The following is a 19,025-nucleotide window of genomic DNA, read 5'->3' as shown; positions in this document are numbered from 1 at the left end:
TCCTTCCTGTGTGCTGGCTCCAGCTCCCTCTCCTTCCAGTGTGTGCGGGCGCCGGCTCCCCCCTCCTTCCGGTGTGTGCGGGTGCAGGCTCCCTCCTCCTTCCGGTGTGTGCTGGCGCCGGCTTCCTTCTCCTTCCCGTGTGTGCTGGCGCCGGCTCCCTTCTCCTTCCGGTGTGTGCAGGCCCCGGCTCCCTCCTCTTTCCGGTGTGTGCTGGCGCCAGCTCCCTTCTCCTTCCGGTGTGTGCTGGCGCCTGCTCCCTCCTCCTTCCTGTGTGTGCTGGCGCCAGCTCCCTTCTCCTTCCGGTGTGTGCTGGCTCCAGCTCCCTCTCCTTCCCGTGTGTGCTGGCGCCTGCTCCCTCCTCCTGTGTGTGCTGGCGCCAGCTCCCTTCTCCTTCCGGTGTGTGCTGGCGCCAGCTCCCTTCTCCTTCCGGTGTGTGTTGGCATCAGCTCCCTCCTCCTTCCGGTGTGTGCTGGCGTCAGCTTCCTTCTCTTCCAGCTCTCAGCGATGCGGACCTCTGTCTCGAGAGGAGCCATAACTCTCTTTTCAAGGCTGACCATCTGTCAGGTTACTTATTCCCATTTGGTGTGTAGAAGGCACGGCCCTCATCTTCATTTTCTGACTGGTTCTGCTTGTACTCACGTGGTGTGGCACGCGGGCAGGAGAGGAGCGAGGAGAGTCCTGCTCCGAGTTGCACGGTCTGCGGGCCCACAGAGTTCAGTTTGCGCCCCGCCCCGCCCTGCCCACCAGCCGGAAGGAGAGGCAGCAGACTGTGCTCAGACCCGTTTTGAAGGAGAGGTGTTCTGAGAATAATTGACTGAACTACAGTTTTAAATAACTGCCAGCAAAAATAATTCTCAAATGTGAGTCAAAGCCCACTGGCTTATAGAGTCTCCATGGGATGCTTTCCATGTATCTTAAGTTGTGAAGAATGTTGTGGCCATCATCAGAATCCTCAGTGTTACATTTTTTTGTCAAAGGGTCTCTCGTTGCCTGTTCATTCTTTTTTTTTTTTTTTTTTTTAACAGAGACAGAGAGGGATAGACAGGAACAGAGAGATGAGAAGCATCAGTCATTAGTTTTTTGTTGCGCATTGCGACATCTTAGTTGTTCATTGATTGCCCTCTCATATGTGCCTTTGACCACGGGCCTTCAGCAGACTGAGTGACCCCTTGCTCAAGCCAGCAACCTTGGGTCCAAGTTGGTGAGCTTTTGCTCAAACCAGATGAGCCCACGTTCAAGCTGGCGACCTCGGGGTCTTGAACCTGAGTCCTCGGCATCCCAGTCCGACGCTCTATCCACTGCGCCACTGCCTGGTCAGGCTGCCTGTTTATTCTTATAGCAGTCAGCTTTTCTGAAGGGAATGGGACCACAGAGGGTCATTTGTTAGAGGCCTTTTGCTGAGTGATCAGGAGCAATTTCCTGTTAGTTCTTTTTATTATTATTATTATTCATTTTAGAGAGGAGAGAGAGAGAGAGAAAGGGGGGAAGAGCAGGAAGCATCAACTCCATATGTGCCTTGACCAGACAAGTGCAGGGTTTTGAACCGGCGTCCTCAGCGTTTTGGTCGACGCTTAATCCACTGTGCCACCACAGGTCAGGCCCTGTTAGGGGTTCTTGAGTTCTGTCCTAAAAGCCTTCTTTATTTCCAAAATTGCAGCATAATAATGCTTTATCATAGTAAGAAACACTATGTTTCCCCTCGAGGAAACTTTTCATCTTTCAGTGGGAGAACAGTTGTGCAAACCCCCAGTGCTTGCTCTCATCCTCCTCCCTTTTCTTTCTTTTTTTTTTTAATTTCTGAAGCTGGAAACGGGGAGAGACAGACTCCCGCATGCGCCCGACCGGGATCCACCCGGCATGCCCACCAGGGGCGATGCTCTGCCCACCAGGGGGCGATGCTCTGCCCCTCCAGGGCCTGGGGCAGAGGCCAAGGAGCCATCCCCAGTGCCCGGGCCATCTTTGCTCCAATGGAGCCTTGGCTGCGGGAGGGGAAGAGAGAGACAGAGAGGAAGGAGGGGGGGGGTGGAGAAGCAGATGGGCGCTTCTCCTATGTGCCCTGGCCGGGAATCGAACCCGGGTCCCCCGCACTCCAGACCAACGCTCTACCGCTGAGCCAACCGGCCAGGGCCCTCCTCCCTTTTCTTACTGCAAGCAGTTGCCACTGTACTTGAAGGGTGGTGATGGTCACAACTGACTTTTCCTTGCTCTCAGAGCGGGTGGGACGGGGGTTGTCCTGCTTTATGCGTTTTTATGACGCATTCACTGGTTGATTCTGATGTGATCCCCGACCAGGGCTCACCCGGAACCCGGGCGTACGGGGACAACACTGACCTGCCGCGCTGCTCTGGTCTGGGAATGGCTCCGCCCCCGGCAGCTGCTGGGAGGAGTGTGGTGGCGACAGGCGGAGGTGACGACTCTGCCCCTCTCTGCCCCTTCACCCCCTCCTGGCACGATCCCTTAGCCACCACGCTGCGCTCCTCTGGGTGCTCCTGGCTTTTAGGTGATTTGAGAGAAAAAGGGACTTGTTGGAGGTGCCTTCTTCCATTCTCCTGAGAGAGGGAGAGTCGGAGATCAGTAGGAGAAAGAAGAAAAAAGAGTATAATTCAGTTTTGAGAGCAGAATTGATTTTTTTTTTTTTTTGGCTTCATTTTCTTTGAACACATTGCCCTGTTTCTAAACATGTATCCATGAAACCAGAAGTTGCAGGAAAACCTCTGCTTCCAAGAGCCCCACCCACACCTCCCCCGCCCCCCATGTCTGTGTGCACGCACCCACCCTGGTCTGCCTCCTCCTCCAGGCAGCCCCCCAGAATGCCTCTGCGGGTTTTACTGCGGTCCTAAAAAAACAACAGGCACTTGTCCTAGGCAAGTGCTGTGCTGTTGTTCACATTGAGAAAATAAACGTTGTCTGTGGCTCCAGAAACTTCTTTCTCTGTCATTTTCACAGCAGTTTTCTCATTTGCATTTGCCTTGAAAGGGGGGAGATAGTTTTTACACAAAAGTAACATTTTGTTCTTAGTGGGGAAGAAGATAATTACCGTTTCACCTTCCTTCAGCTGGGTTTCTACAAAGTGATGCACCCCACCTTTGATAGAGGGGCTCCTTCGGTTTTTCCTGAGAACACGTTGGTGTAAAAGCAGCACTCAACGTGTCACAAAAATTGCTTTTCTGTTATTTGAGTGGACAAGGAGAGGGGAGGTACTTCACGTCACCATCGTGCCTGCCTGCTTTTCCGGCCAAGCGTCCGGCAGTGGTGTGGCGGCTGTAAACACTGTTCCCTCTACAGAAATGGGTGAACTTACCAAGCCGGGGGTGAGGTGGGACTTACTGGTTTTCCCATTTTCTTTCTGTAATATTCTTAGACCACTTAATTTGGATAAAAATATATTGGTTCTAATTTATTTCATTATTTAATATGACTTTTGTATTACGCTTAAACATACCGTAGTTTTCACTCTATAAGACGCACCTGACCGTAAGACACACCTAGGGTTTTAAGGAGAAAAATAAGAAAAAAAAGTATTCTGAACCCCATGGTGTGTTACTTAATAAAATACAGTATGTGTTTAAGCTTGCCTTCGTCTCCTGAAAAGTGTTTTTCTCCCTAGCCAAGGTGAAGGGGCGTGCGGTGCGTCTCGGCACCGGAATACACAAGTTCCGAGCAGGAACCTCCTCCCTCTCGTTCACTGTTCCCCTCCGGGAGCCTAGGAACAATGCCCGGCTGACACAGTATTCAGAAAAGCACTTGCTTAGTGAATGATTAAACGTTTCATGGCTTTGTGATGTTGTTTTTTTTAAGTTCACTCTGTAAGTTAAGCCGCCTTACGAATCACAGCATTCTGCTGCAGAGGGGGCTCAGTGGAATATAGTGCGTGAGCGACCCCTGTGGAGAGAAGGACGCTTGCTCTAAGAAGGGCAGGCAGGGGTCTTGGGGACTATCCCCTGCATACGACAGAGCCACTAAAAGGTCCCCCTCTTTCCCATCTCCCCAGGAGCACTCACGGTGGGCCTCGTGCGGCAGTGTCAGACAATCCACGGACGAGAACGGACGTGCATCCCACCGCGGCTACCCCCGGAGTGGGTCACCACCCTGTTTTTTATCATCTTGGGAATCATTTCATTGACTGTTACATGTGGTTTGCTGGTGGCTTCCCACTGGCGAAGAGAAGCTACAAAATATGCCCGATGGATAGCATTCACTGGAAGTAAGTAATCTGTTGTGCTCGGTCGTTTGTCTAGGAGGCATGTGGTCTCTATGAGGGCAGCAAGAATTAGTGATAAGGGCTGCGTAACCACCAAGAGCACCGCCTGCATGTGGCCGGCAGTACCCACATAGCCCCACATCGGTTCTTCAGAACCCCCACCAGACCAGGACCTCCAAAACCTTGCTTCGTATGAAATGCTATTTAAAAAATTTTTATTTTTTTTGCTCACACTGTGACATGAGTGTTCCAGGTCTGTGACTCGTAGCTGCCGCTAGCCTGAGTCTTTCCTCTTCTTGAAGGTATTGGTATCTTCTATCCAATAAAGATAAATCTAGACAAAAAAATATAACAAATGTAAATTTGGTACAGGTGCTGCTGTACTTTTTTATACCCCTGATTTTTAGTTTCTTCTGTCAGTTGTGTGTGACCATGGAAGAACCAACACATTTGATATTTAATAATTGTTTCTCAGCATTTCTCACTCCGTTCACTAATGCCCAGGGCTGTGACATATTTATATATGGCAGAATTGGCTTAATTTTAGAGCATGTGAGAGGCTTCTCCCAAGTTGAAACAAAAATGCACAAAGAAAAGTTATTTTTTGTGGTTCCACCTTCTTGCCTCTCTCTCTCTAAAGCTGCTTTGCCCCAGGTGATCCTTTTTTTTTTTTTTTTTCCAGAAACAGAGAGGGATAGACAGGGACAGACAGACAGGAATGGAGAGATGAGAAGCATCAATCATCAGTTTTTCGTTGCGCATTGCGACACCTTAGTTGTTCATTGATTGCTTTCTCATATGTGCCTTGACCCCGGGGGCTCCAGCCAAGCCAGTGACCCCTTGCTCAAGCCAGCAACCTTGAGTCCAAGCTGGTGAGCTTTTGCTCAAACCAGATGAGCCCGTGCTCAGGGTCTCGAACCTCGGTCCTCAGGATCCCAGTCCAACGCTCTATCCGCTGCGCCACCGCCCGGTCAGGCACCCCCAGGTGATTCCTAACCAATGTCTGGAAACAGACTTGGTTGTCACAAGTAGGGGATGCTCCTGACACCTCGTGAGTTGAGGCCAGGGATGCTGTACACACCCTGCACAGGACACGCACAGGACACACACAGGACATGCACAGGACTGCCCACAGCAAAGACCTCTCTGGCCCCAAACGGCCACAGGGTCCTGTTGAGAACCCTGCTGTCAGGTGGAGTGACGGTGCTGACACCATCCTGTAGGGTTTAACTTTCTCTTCAGTGCCTGGACGTCATCTCAGGTTACAAAATGAATATTGTGCCCTGTCCAGATGGCTCAGTTGGTTAGAGTGTCGGCCCAAGCACAGAGGTGGCCGGTTCGGTCCTGGTCAGGGCACAAACATGAACAGATTGGAGTTCTTGTCTCTCTCTCTCATCGCCTTTCTCTCGCTCTAAAATCAGTCAGTAAATGTTTGTAATGAAAGTTATAGCACAACTTATTTTCATTTAGAACTCAGGCTAGACGTAGGGTAACCCCACATGTCCCTGTTGGTGTCTAGCTCGGTCCTTAAGACCATAAGATAGGGGGTGTTAGTGCATGAGTCTCTGTCTGTCCCTCTCTCGGTGAGACTTGCTCTTAATGTATGTTTCTGGTTCTGTTGTTTTATTTTTTGTCTCTATATCCACCTTAACTTTAAGATTTAGTTCATAAAAAAATTAGGCACAAAATATCTACGTCCTTGTTAAGAAATGTGAGACAAAGTGGTGATCTCGTTTGAGGTCCAAGAGACCTCCCAGGACAGGGCTTTCCGAGATAGCAGGGTCCAGAGGCAGTCGTAGAGACAGTGCTGCCGCATTCAAGGGTATAGATGAGGAACTTAAAGAGAATCTCTACTCACAGGTACAATCATTTGTCCAGATAGAATTCTTTATGTAAAATCAAAGAAGGATGTTTCTGGATTTAGTTGAAATTAGGAATGTGTATGCTATGACTATGGAAAACTCTCTAACATAATTTAGCAAAGTAGTATGAGTCAAAGCAAGGATTAAGATGCTCACTGAGCCATTGTTTCTTGTGACCCAATACAGGGAGAGAACTAAGATTATCTTGTTTTTCTTTCCCTTCAATAGAAAATATTTAAGGATAGGTAGTTACCCAGCATTCAGTGTGTTTTTCCTTTAAAAAAAAATAATTTGGGGCCCTGGCCGGTTAGCTCAGTGGTAGAGCATCGGCCTGGCGTGTGGGAGTCCCGGGTTCAATTTCCGGCCAGGGCACACAGGAGAAGTGCCCATCTGCTTCTCCACCCCTCCCCCTCTCCTTCCTCTCTGTCTCTCTCTTCCCCTCTCACAGCCAAGGATCCACTGGAGCAAAGTTGGCCCGGGCGCTGGGGATGGCTCTGTGGCCTCTGCCTCAGGCGCTAGAATGGCTCTGATTGTGGCAGAGCGACGCCCCAGATGGGCAGAGCATCACCCCCTGGTGGGCGTGCCGGGTGGATCCCGGTCTGGCGCATGTGGGAGTCTGTCTGACTGCCTCCCCGTTTCCAACTTCAGGAAAAAAAATAATAATAATAATAAAAAATAATAATAATTTGGCCCTGACCAGTTGGCTCAGTGGTAGAGTGTCAGCCCAGTGTGTGGATGTCCGGGGTTCAATTCCCTGTCAGAGCACACAGGAGAAATGACCATCTGCTTCAGTTCTTCATCCACCCCTCTCTTCCCCTCTCACTTTTCTCTCTCCCCCCCACCACCCTCGCCCATAGCCGTAGCTCGATTGGTTCAAGTGATGGCCCCAGGCACTAAGGGTGGCTTCATGGCCTCAGCCTCAGGCACTAAAAATAGCTCAGTTATTTAGCAATGGAGCAGCCCACATGGGAAAAACATCACCCCATAGGGGACTTGCCAGGTGGAGCCTGGTCAGGGTGCATGTGGGACTCTGTCTCTCTGCTTCCTCTCCCTTCACTTAATATAAAATAAAAATGGCCTGACCCGTGGTAGCTCAGTGGAAAAGCATTGACCTGGAACCCTGAGGTCACTGGTCAGAACCCTGGGCTTGCCCGGTCAAGGTACATATGGGAATTGATGCTTCTTGCCCCCTACCCCTTTTCTGTAAAAGGAATTTTAAAAAATAAAATAAATAATAAATAATCTAAGTTTTTAAAACAATATACATATAATATAATTCAGAGTCTATGAAAGAGGCACTCAGTGAAGTGAGTGAGCAGTCTTATCTGTGCCCTGTCACTCAGCCAGGACCCTTTGCTGGAGGCAACCACTGTGCCTAGTTGTAGTGTTTCCTACCAGAGGTGTTCCGTGCATAAGAACATGTGTGTGTTGGGTGAGTATTCTGTACATGTGTGTTACTCTGTGTATATTATCCTGTACCTTGATTGTTTAGCTCAGGACTGTATCTTGGAGTTAATGTCACCTAAGGAAGCATAGTGCTGTGTTACTCTTAGCTTCCTTAAATACATAGGGTTTTTTGGGGGTGAGTGTTTGTTTAGCTTTGGGGGGATTATTTGTTTTTTAGCACAAAAGAGAGGAATGGAGAGAGATGAGAAGCATCAACTCGTAGCTGTGTCACTTCCGTTCATTGACTGCTTCCCATATGTGCCATGACCAGGGTGGTGGGGCTCCAGCTGAGCCAGTGAGCCCGCACTCGAGCCGGTGACCTCGGCGTTTTGAACCTAGATCTCTAGTGTCCCGGGTTGACGCTCTTTCCATTGCACCACCGCCCATCAGGCAGATAGATCGTTTTTTTGACCCCAGGGCTAGTCCACTGGGCGAGCAGTCCTCACAGGGTCTGGTGTTTCCATTCAGGCCTGAAACTGCCCTGTTGTTGACCATCATCTCTATTGTATACATTTCTGTGCCAGCTAAGCTGTGATCTTGGTAAGAATGGGGGGTGACATTTTCTGCTGCACTTACACAGTGGGCGATGTCTCAGGAGAGCTAGCTGCACATGGTGGGCTGGCCCATGCGGGGAAGGTCGCAAAGACCTGTTTTTTGAAGCCTGACCCTCCCCGTTTCCTTTGCCGCCCTATTTGAATCCTCATCGGCCAGGGCACCTGGTGCCCAACGCGCAGTTGTGTCTTCATAGGTTTGCTTAGGACCCAGAACTTAATTGTAAAATGTTGACAAGATATTATCATCAGTAATATTTAATATAGTAACTTCACAGGTCCGGTAGCTTAAAAGAAAAATCGTCTACCCATAGTAAATATCCCGGGAGAACCTGATTCTTTGGATTAAAAACCAAAATTAGACTGACTGAGAGTTCATTGCTTCCTTTAAATTTAATTAAGCTTTTCCTAACCAATTTGGAAAATAATTAAGTCTTATAAAATATTAAACTCTACTTTAAATATAGTCATTAAATGATTACTTTGTTATAATGGGTAGATTTTTATTTTACAATAGAAAATAAGAAAGTATAGAAATAAAGTTGGCACATCAATTAACAGAACAAACTGTAACATCTGCATATTTCTAAATTATTTTAGAAACATTGTTTTTGCTGTGGCCGCATAGCTCAGCCTGGAAGCACAGAGGTTGCTAGCTCAATCCCGGGTCAGGGCACATACGGGAACAGCTCAATGTTCCTATCTCTCTCTCTATCTCTCACTCTCTTCCTTCCTCTCTCTAAAATCAATAAAATAAACATTAAAAAAAGAAATATTGTTTTAAAAACTAATTGTATCCCATTGTTTTTATAGATTATCTGTAGATTGTTTCATTTTATTTACCAAACCATATTAAGGCATAAGAACCATTAGAACTCGGTGACACCTAGTACTATCAGTGGACATCAGCAGCAGTGATGAAACTTACTTACTGCTGACTTAACAACAGGAGCACCAGAAACTCTAACACTTAATTACGAGATTTTTCATTTGTTTTATTGTGATTATCCAAAAGAAGCCAAATTTGCTTTTATAACATGATCTGGTGTGGCTATTTGCCTGGGATGAAATAGACTGTGTCTGTAATACAAAATAATGCACCTAAATAGTGAAAAGCAAACAAGGTTGCTGGTGTATCTCTTGAGAACGTCCATCACTTGAGAAAATGTACTTGTTAATACATTTCTAGAGAGCTTTCCAGGAAAAGACTCCTGTTGGCTTTTTAAGGACTCTGTTAAATTGTGTTGATTGTCCAACACAAAAGTAATTCGGGGTAAGTGTCAGCCGATTTGTTTATCCAGGACTCGGCCCCTGTTCCCGGGGATAGGTCTAACTGAGAAAAGCTTTCTCATTCAGATAATAATGGAAAGCCTCAATTCTCTACAGACAACGAATATAGTAATCTGTCTTCACATTGCACTGAAATGCTTCTGCCTCCAAAGAAATGTGAAGGACTGCACATTAGACCAGTGTGCTTTCAAAGAACATACACTGTTTTCTTGGAAAAGCTGGCTTCTGCGTAGGTCACTAGCGTTCATTAAGAAGAGCATTCCTTTGGTAGCGTGCCGCTGGCTAAAACAGTGGCCTGTGCAATTACTTCTACGCAAACCATGGGTTTTCTGATATTTTTCTTGATACATTTTAGCAAATATTGGATTTCATTGTGTTTGTATACAAAACCCGCCCCCACTTGAACCTCTGTGTGTTCAGAAACCTGACAGAGGTTGGGTATTTTTGTTTGTCTGTTCTGACGTTGGTCCATAAGAAGTGACTACTGACGATTTGCTAATTATCCTGGAAGTCTGAGGCTTTTCCTGCCGTCTGACTGTGAATCAGAGTTGAGGCACCTGGTACTTCCGTGAACCTTTTCTCCTGTCCCCTCTAACTGATACCCACCGGGGGGGGGGGGCAGAGACTCAGCAGAGTTACAGCCACGGTGGTGACGTGCACGGTTTCCTCAGCCCGTCTTGTCCACCTGGCGGGGCGCCAGGGACTCCGGGCCGGGTCATTCGCACTGCACTGCCGGTAAACACTGCCGGTACTTACTCCGTTTTCAGAAGGACCCAGAGGCCTAAGCTTACGTAGCCCCCAAGCCGTACGGCTAGAACTTAACCCTCAGTCCTGACTTGACACGGTCAAGAGTAAAATGTGCAGGTATTTAGTAGGATTAGGGGGCCTCTTTGAAGGCTAGTATTTGAAATTGTTGTAAAAGGCAAACCCAGATGTTACCGAATTTGCCCGTTAGGCTTTGAGGGTATTATGTGATCTGGGGTCTATGCACATCTTTGGACAGGTGGTTCACGTGGGAACAGTTTTGACCATGTTATCCAGCCACAAACCTTACAGTCTTCTTTTGTACCAGATTTTCATTGTTTTCCTGATCACCATGCCATGTTACTAATGTTGTGTTTTGGTTTGTTTTACAGTGATCCTTTTCTGTATGGCTGCCCTAATATTCCCAATAGGATTTTACATCAATGAAGTCGGAGGCCAGCCCTATAAGTTACCCAACAACACAGTTGTTGGGTCCTCTTACGTACTTTTTGTCTTATCGATTTTCTTTACCATCGTAGGGCTTCTGTTTGCTGGCAAAGTTTGTTTACCAGGCTGATGAATGTCTAAATTGCTTGACGTTTATGATTTTTATTTTTATTTTCGTTTTATTTTTATTTTTTTTAACTTTTGGAGGGTGGGTAAGACAAAAGGCCCGGCATCTGAGTCACCCTCGCCTTAGGAAGGTGCTCGAGATGAGACGGATGCCGGAAAGAAGAGAAATGCTTTGATTTGTTCTCACTGTGCACTTTGGATTTTTTTAAAAAGAAAGAAACGAGAGCCTTTTCCGTAACCAAATACAGACAGTCGTGACCACACCGCCTCAGCGTGGATTCAAGCAGTCGGTCGGCACTGTGATGGCAGCAGGGCGGGGCCGGGTGCTTTTCCACTGAGAAGCAGGCGGCCCTTGGTGACTCTGTCGCTCCGTTCCTAATGTCTAGTGGACTCAGTTGAGGGGGAAAAGTGTATTTATGAGTCATGGTGGACTAAGGGGTGCAAGAGAGTTTTCTGTGGGGCTGGCCCCACCTCCTGAGAGAGCGGTGTCCTGAGCATCCTGTCGCGGGCGGAGCCACGGCGCCCGCCCGGGTGGCCATTGCTCTGCCACATCAGGACCCCGGGAGATCAGACCCTGTTCGCTGACGTGTATGTAACAGTTCTGAGATTCCCTACTCTCTGTGTACAAAGCAAACGAAACGAAGAAACACACAGAAGTCAAACACTAAGAAACATGTTGTGGGGAGGGGGGGAAATGTTCCTTATATTTATATAAATATATATATAATATATATATTTTGCTGATGCAGTATACAGTGTGTATATATGTGTGTGTGTATGTGTATGTGTATGTGTGTGTGTGTGTGTGTAAATTTATCTACACACACATGCCAGTAGCTCCCGGAAGAGAATTCTGAATGCTTTGCTAGCAAAACACTGTGGTGTGCAAACCTAGAACTCAATAGAAAAAAAACAAAAACAAAACAAAAAAACCAGAACAAGCCATTTATCTGAAGGCTGCGTAGTGGAGAGTCTTCAGTTTACCTCATTCTTTGTAACAGCCCTTGATTTTAACAGGTTTTTTGTAATAGGTACAAACAATCCCATATCTTTCTAGGTGCAATTTTAAGTTAAGCTAAAATTCTTTATAGGGTTAATTTATTTGTATATGATAGTAGGAAGTCAGATCACGTCAAACCTTGTAACCTGGGGAGTTTGACGCTATTTAAATTATTGGCGACTGTTGTCTGTTGTACAGATTGTTTTTCTGCCGGCTCAGTCTTCTCCACTCCTAACGCGTTTTCTGTGTTGCAGCACACAACTTGGCATAGATACAAAAGTTCCGCTAGTAATATCAATTCAGAATATTTGGTTATTGAACAACACTGGTATTACTCTGCTATAAAAAATAATAATAATAAATCTAGGTTCTTTTCATCTCCAAGCATCGCTACATCTTTACCAAAAACCTGAGCAATACAGTATTTTCTTGACTTGCTGTATGCCTTGTTTGCTACAAGCTAACGGTTTTGCATTTCCTTTAAAGGGCTGTACTAAACCTGCAGCTTTCTGTTGTTGTTTTTTTCCCTAAAAGAACATAGCCCAGAGGAGCCTTGACCCCACAGGTGGTTGTGAGATACAGTGTTTCTCTTCTCCAGTCTCCACGCCCTCCTGTCAGTGCTGGGCTGCTTTTCCAGCCGGTCCCTGTAGAGTAGACTCTCCTGTTTGCAGTGTGGGGCAGGAGCACCCCTCGTGGCAGTGAAGCCCCGTTTTCCTTCTTTGTGGTGAAACGACAACCCAGATGCCCCTGCCCGGAGGGTCCCCCTTCATGTGAACAAAGGAACGCACTTTTTAAAAAACAAACCTAGATTATAAACCAGAGGACGATTTCCTTAGAGATGGGGCTGCCCCCTCAGATGTTCAGAGTAGGGAAGGGAGGGACCTGGTGTTTCCCACACCAGCTCTTTTCAAGTTCACGCCCGTTAGGTCCGCAGTGTTTTATGGTGGCCGACACCCGTGGTCTTGTGGCTCCCTCTGGGTGGGGCCGTGGGGGCCACCGGCCGGTGCTTCCTTGAGTTCCACGCTTTTCCTTCCCAGGGTCAAAGAAACCTAGAAAGATGCTTGAAGGGACTGTTTTCCCCCAAGTGTTGCAATGTCTAGTCGGTTCTAAGAACAACCCTAGACTTGCTCCGTGGGCATTTGGGATTGCCGTTCCCCGGGGGCGGGGGGGGGGGGGGTGACTGAGGTCCTCTGTCACACGGGTCACTTTGAAAGAAGGAAAGCTCTCATTGTCACTATCATACCACTGAGATGAAGTGTTAGCAAAGCATGGTTCAGATTACTTTACATGACCAAGAGCTTTTCTCTTCTAAAAGATGAATTTTATTGTAAATAGTTTCTCAGAATATTTTTTAACTGGATCGTGAGCACGGGGAGAGAACAGTTCCGAGCTGCTAAGAGTACCCCGCTGTTCACGCCTTGCCCTGACAGTGGTATTGCAGGATGACAGGACGTAGGGTTTTATATGTACCTGTTACCCAGACGATTCCGTTGTCTCTACTCCCGTCACCGTCTCGGAGATCCAGTGCACAAAGGTCTGATGGGGGGAACTCCCTCTAACCAGTCAGCACCCCAGCCCAGGGTCAAAGCCGTCCCATCCAGTCGTGTGTGAGTCAAATCTGTGCTCCTTCCAGACCAAACGCTGACGTGGACTCATTCGTATCAGATTCTGTACCCCCTACAAGTGAAAAGAGAGACAACCGGCAGGAAATCCACTATAAGTACTATAGATAGTACAGTATTAATTTATAACAGGAAACCATAGCTGTAAACTGTATATAAAACACTGTCTGTTGGGTGCAATCATTTGTCACACTTTTATCTGTTACATTGTTTTGAGAGTGTGTACCTAAGAACATCACCTTAAAATCTGCTGAAAACTAGTGATAGGTTTTATTTAATTAATTTCAAAAAAAAAATTTTTTTTGGAGCTCCTATTAAAATATGCCCTAAACGTCCATAAACGTAGAAATTTTTTAGTTCTTTAAAAGCAAACATTTCAGTATGATTCTTCCCAAAGGTAACCCATGTCCTGTGTTGTTAATGTGTTGAATGTGATGTCTGACTCTTCTACTTCTTATAAACTTATTTTCTGTTCCGTTTGTTTTGTTTTGGAAACACAGCGCTTCGTTTTTGTTTCTGGTTTTTCCTTTTTAATGTTCTAGATGACCAAAAAGCTTTGGTATCCCCACGTGATGTTCTATGAATTCACTGTTTCATCTCTTTAAGTGGAAAGTCGTCCTGGTGACACGCAGTCTGTTGATTGAGAGGAGAGCCCGAGAAGGTGTTACAGACTTACTCTCGATTTCCTCTTTGCTGTTATTTTGCCTTGTGGGCTTTGTGGGAAGAACATGTTACATTTATTTTGTCTTTATTAAAAAGACTACTGGCCACAGTTGCTCTGACTGTAGTAACTTTGATCCACCCACTCCCATTTTCTTCTCAAGATTAAATTTACACTCACAAAACAAAGCAGTAAGCTGTCTTTTCAGAGCTGATTTTTGAAGGATAAAACTATATGAAGGGAAGAAGGGGCCTGCGTGGGTTGGATTCCTTACGCAGGACTTACTCGTCCTATTGCCTCGAGAGCTTTTGAAGTTTGTGATCAAGGTCTGTATATTACCCCAAACTTTATTAAGAATTGTTTTCTAATTGGTTATAACATTTTCAATTAATAGTTTCAGAACAAATTGTTAATACAAACTGTATAAAATGAACATAATTTTCTTCACTTGTATTTTTGTTATCGAGCAAGTTTATCAAAATAAATTGTCTACTAAATAAACTAAAAAGCCTTCTATTACTTTGAAATAAGCTTTGATTTTCTTTATTTTTATTTTTTTAGTGAGAGACAGAGGCAGGAAGGGAGAGAAATGAGAAGCATCAACTCATAGTTGTGGCACCTTAGTTGTTCACTGATTGCTTTCTCATATGTACCTTGACCGGGAGCTCCAGCCAAGCCAGTGACCCCTTGCTCAAGCCAGCGACCTCGGGATCATGTCTCTGAGCCCACACTCAAGCTGGTGACCACGGGGTTTCAAACCTGGGACCTCAACATCCCCGGTCAATGTTCTATTCACTGCGCCACCACCAATCAGGCTAAAATAAATATATCAGAATTGATTTCTTAGCGAGGTTCTGCATCTTCACACAGCGACGCTTCCGTGCTTTCTGGTTTGGCTCTGTTGCTAGCATCATGCCCCAGGGAAGGTCTCCCCTCCCGTCTTCCATTGCCACTAGGGGTTCCCCCCTGGGGACGAGGTGCCATCAGCATTCCAGAATGTGGACTCATCCATGTTCACCCACTAGAAAGAGTCACTCAAGAATAGACCGTGAGAGTCACTCAGCAAGAATAGACCGTGGACAAGTGCCTCTGTCTTGGGCGCTGTTTACTTTTTTTTTTTTTCCTTTGGCCAGAAAAAGGCCTGCGCGGTGTGGAACAGGCGGCACAGAGATTAAGGACAGGTGCACGAATAATTAGAAGCCGTGAATGTAAGAGATCTCCAATCAGTTGCCAGCTTTTTTGGCGATAGTTAAATTGGTGAGGGTGTTAACACCGAAAGTCCCTTCAGGAGGCTAATTCAGTGGGTTCTGTGGCCTGGCCACAGCGGAGAAGAAGAACGGTTTCTTCTTCCTTAGGGAGGGAGATTCCTGTGCCCTCACAGCCGCCCTCAGTTCTCAGAGTGGTCAGACCCGAGCATTAGCGTCCTAAAAACTCAATGTCCAGCCACGGATGAAAGTGGATGTGCTTGGGGAGGTCTCCACAAGCACACGCTCACTCAGACGGAAAAGACTTCCCTGACGTAGCTACGGTTTCGAACAGGGAGTCTCGGAGGAAAGAACTGAGAGGAAAGCTGGAGGCAGGGGACTTACCGCACCGAGTGCCAAGTGGGTGGAAGTCGGAGCTCCCGGTTCTTTCTCGGAGGGGAGGGGAAAGGAGCGGTCCCTGCAGACTTCTAACTCCTTCCGGGTTTTCAGCACCAAAATGTAAGGTATTTTTCCCCACCAAGAAGGAAGGGAGCCCTGGCCGGTTGGCTCAGCGGTAGAGCGTCGGCCTAGCGTGCGGAGGACCCGGGTTCGATTCCCGGCCAGGGCACATAGGAGAAGCGCCCATCTGCTTCTCCACCCCTCCGCCGCGCCTTCCTCTCTGTCTCTCTCTTCCCCTCCCGCAGACAAGGCTCCATTGGAGCAAGGATGGCCTGGGCGCTGGGGATGGCTCTGTGGCCTCTGCCTCAGGCGCTAGAGTGGCTCTGGTCGCAACATGGCGACGCCCAGGATGGGAAGAGCGTCGCCCCTGGTGGGCGTGCCGGGTGGATCCTGGTTGGGCGCATGCGGGAGTCTGTCTGACTGTCTCTCCCTGTTTCCAGCTTCAGAAAAAAAAAAAAAAAAAAAAGAAGGAAGGAAGAGGCTAGAGCCACAAAGTGTGGAATAGCAAAAGGCTTTATTGAGTACAGAGCGCACATCCCACCTGGCAAGGTTCCCTGGCCCCGAGGAAAAAAAGCTGGAGGATATGGAGGCTAGGGAAGTTGCCGGGCGCTGTTTTCCGAACTGGAGGGAACAGTCAAGGCTCCCAGAGCCGGCCGTGCTCTCTCTCTCTCTCTCTCTCTCTCTCTCTCTCTCAGGGGCCCTGAGCCCCACGCCCGGCCGTGCTCGCTCTCTCTCTCTCTCTCTCAGTGGCCCTGAGCCCCACGCCCGGCCGTGCTCGCTCTCTCTCTCTCTCTCTCAGTGGCCCTGAGCCCCACGCCCGGCCGTGCTCTCTCTCTCTCTCTCTCTCTCTCTCTCTCTCTCAGCGGCCCTGAGCCCCACGCCTGGCCGTGCTCGCTCTCTCTCTCTCTCTCTCAGTGGCCCTGAGCCCCACGCCCGGCCGTGCTCTCTCTCTCTCTCTCTCTCTCTCTCTCTCTCTCAGCGGCCCTGAGCCCCACGCCCGGCCGTGCTCTCTCTCTCTCTCTCTCTCTCTCTCAGTGACCCTGAGCCCCACGCCCGGCCGTTCTCTCTCTCTCTCTCTCTCTCTCTCTCTCTCTCTCTCTCTCAGCGGCCCTGAGCCCCACGCCTGGCCGTGCTCGCTCTCTCTCTCTCTCTCTCAGTGGCCCTGAGCCCCACGCCCGGCCGTGCTCTCTCTCTCTCTCTCTCTCTCTCTCTCTCTCAGCGGCCCTGAGCCCCACGCCCGGCCGTGCTCGCTCTCTCTCTCTCTCTCTCAGTGGCCCTGAGCCCCACGCCCAGCCGTGCTCTCTCTCTCTCTCTCTCTCTCTCTCTCTCTCAGCGGCCCTGAGCCCCACGCCCGGCCGTGCTCTCTCTCTCTCTCTCTCTCTCTCTCAGTGACCCTGAGCCCCACGCCCGGCCGTGCTCTCTCTCTCTCTCTCTCTCTCTCTCAGTGGCCCTGAGCCCCACGCCCGGCCGTGCTCTCTCTCTCTCTCTCTCTCTCAGTGGCCCTGAGCCCCACGCCCGGCCGTGCTCTCTCTCTCTCTCTCAGTGACCCTGAGCCCCACGCCCGGCCGTGCTCTCTCTCTCTCTCTCAGTGACCCTGACTCTCTCTCTCTCTCTCTCTCTCTCAGCGGCCCTGAGCCCCACGCCCGGCCGTGCTCTCTCTCTCTCTCTCTCTCTCTCAGTGACCCTGAGCCCCACGCCCGGCCGTTCTCTCTCTCTCTCTCTCTCTCAGTGACCCTGAGCCCCACGCCCAGCCGTGCTCTCTCTCTCTCTCTCAGTGGCCCTGAGCCCCACGCCCGGCCGTGCTCTCTCTCTCTCTCTCAGTGACCCTGACTCTCTCTCTCTCTCTCTCTCTCTCAGCGGCCCTGAGCCCCACGCCCGGCCGTGCTCTCTCTCTCTCTCTCTCTCTCTCAGTGACCCTGAGCCCCACGCCCGGCCGTTCTCTCTCTCTCTCTCTCTCTCTCAGTGACCCTGAGCCCCACGCCCAGCCGTGCTCTCTCTCTCTCTCTCAGTGGCCCTGAGCCCCACGCCCGGCCGTGCTCTCTCTCTCTCTCTCTCAGTGGCCCTGAGCCCCATGCCCGGCCGTGCTCTCTCTCTCTCTCTCAGTGGCTCTGAGCCCCATGCCCGGCCGTGCTCTCTCTCTCTCTCTCTCTCTCTCAGTGGCCCTGAGCTCCACGCCCGGCCGTGCTCACTCTCTCTCTCTCTCAGTGGCCCTGAGCCCCATGCCCGGCCGTGCTCACTCTCTCTCTCTCTCAGTGGCCCTGAGCCCCACGCCCGGCCGTGCTCTCTCTCTCTCTCTCTCAGTGGCCCTGAGCCCCACGCCCGGCCGTTCTCTCTCTCTCTCTCTCTCTCTCTCTCTCTCTCTCTCTCAGTGGCCCTGAGCCCCACGCCCGGCCGTGCTCTCTCTCTCTCTCTCTCTCTCTCTCTCTCAGTGGCCCTGAGCCCCACGCCCGGCCGTGCGCTCTCTCTCTCTCTCTCTCAGTGGCCCTGAGCCCCACGCCCGGCCGTGCTCTCTCTCTCTCTCTCTCTCTCTCTCTCTCTCTCTCTCTCAGTGGCCCTGAGCCCCACGCCTGGCCATGCTCTCTCTCTCTCTCTCAGTGGCCCTGAGCCCCACGCCCGGCCATGCTCTCTCTCTCTCTCTCTCTCTCTCTCTCTCTCTCTCTCAGTGGCCCTGAGCCCCATGCCCGGCCATGCTCGCTCTCGGCGGCCCTGAGCCCCACGCCCGGCCATGCTCTCTCTCTCTCTCTCTCTCTCTCTCTCTCTCTCTCAGTGGCCCTGAGCCCCACGCCCGGCCATGCTCTCTCTCTCTCTCTCTCAGTGGCCCTGAGCCCCACGCCCGTCCACGCTGTCCTCAGTCTTCTGTCTCTGTTTCAGGGACAGCCCGATGGACCTTCACTTACTAAGATTTAACCCTTAGAGTAGCACGAACGTTCATGTACGTCCTCGTGCCTCCTGACCGTCCAGAGTACAATCGTACAAATATTTTATTTTAAAACTGTGTAAGGCAACATTAAAAAAGGCAAATGTGTGTTCTTCTTGTTTCCATAAATTGGTCATCAAACAAACATGATTTTAAGTTAATAAAACTGGAACTAATTTTATTTTTAAAAAAACAAACAAAAACTCACTCCCGGGGGCCAGCGAGCATGAAAAAAACTCACTACTTAAAAGGTTAGAATTTGGATTGAAAGGGTGCTAGAGACTCTCATGTCTAGACTTGATCGTGGGCTCTCTCCGCTTTCCTATAGCTCTGGGGGGCTGGCCTGGATGAGCCCCGTCACACGATAGGTGATGGCCAAGCAAAACACTACTTACCCTTTGCTGTTGTCTCTTCTTTCTGTGACCTTTCTAGGAGCCTCTGGGGAGTTGGGAAATTAAGACAAGATTGGGTTTGGACTTCTCTGGAGTTCTGGATCTTAAAAGGCATGTCTTAGG

At 49.2% G+C, this 19,025-nt stretch overlaps 1 protein-coding gene across 1 annotated transcript in view; it reads left to right on the top strand.

Annotated features, from left to right (window-relative positions):
* Positions 1-14,455, top strand: part of MOSMO (modulator of smoothened) — a 39,924-nt gene extending 25,469 nt beyond the window's left edge. The window contains exons 2-3 of the mRNA XM_066275897.1: positions 3,992-4,204; positions 10,487-14,455. Of these exons, the coding sequence (XP_066131994.1) occupies positions 3,992-4,204; positions 10,487-10,671 (398 nt within the window). The 3' untranslated portion in view covers positions 10,672-14,455. The remainder of the gene's footprint in view (positions 1-3,991; positions 4,205-10,486) is intronic.
* The last annotated feature ends 4,570 nt before the right edge of the window (positions 14,456-19,025 follow it).

This window comes from Saccopteryx bilineata, chromosome 4 (assembly GCF_036850765.1).
Source record: "Saccopteryx bilineata isolate mSacBil1 chromosome 4, mSacBil1_pri_phased_curated, whole genome shotgun sequence".
Lineage (NCBI taxonomy): Eukaryota > Metazoa > Chordata > Mammalia > Chiroptera > Emballonuridae > Saccopteryx > Saccopteryx bilineata.
Note: the sequence above shows the minus strand (reverse complement) of the source record. Positions and strands in the feature narration are given on the sequence as shown.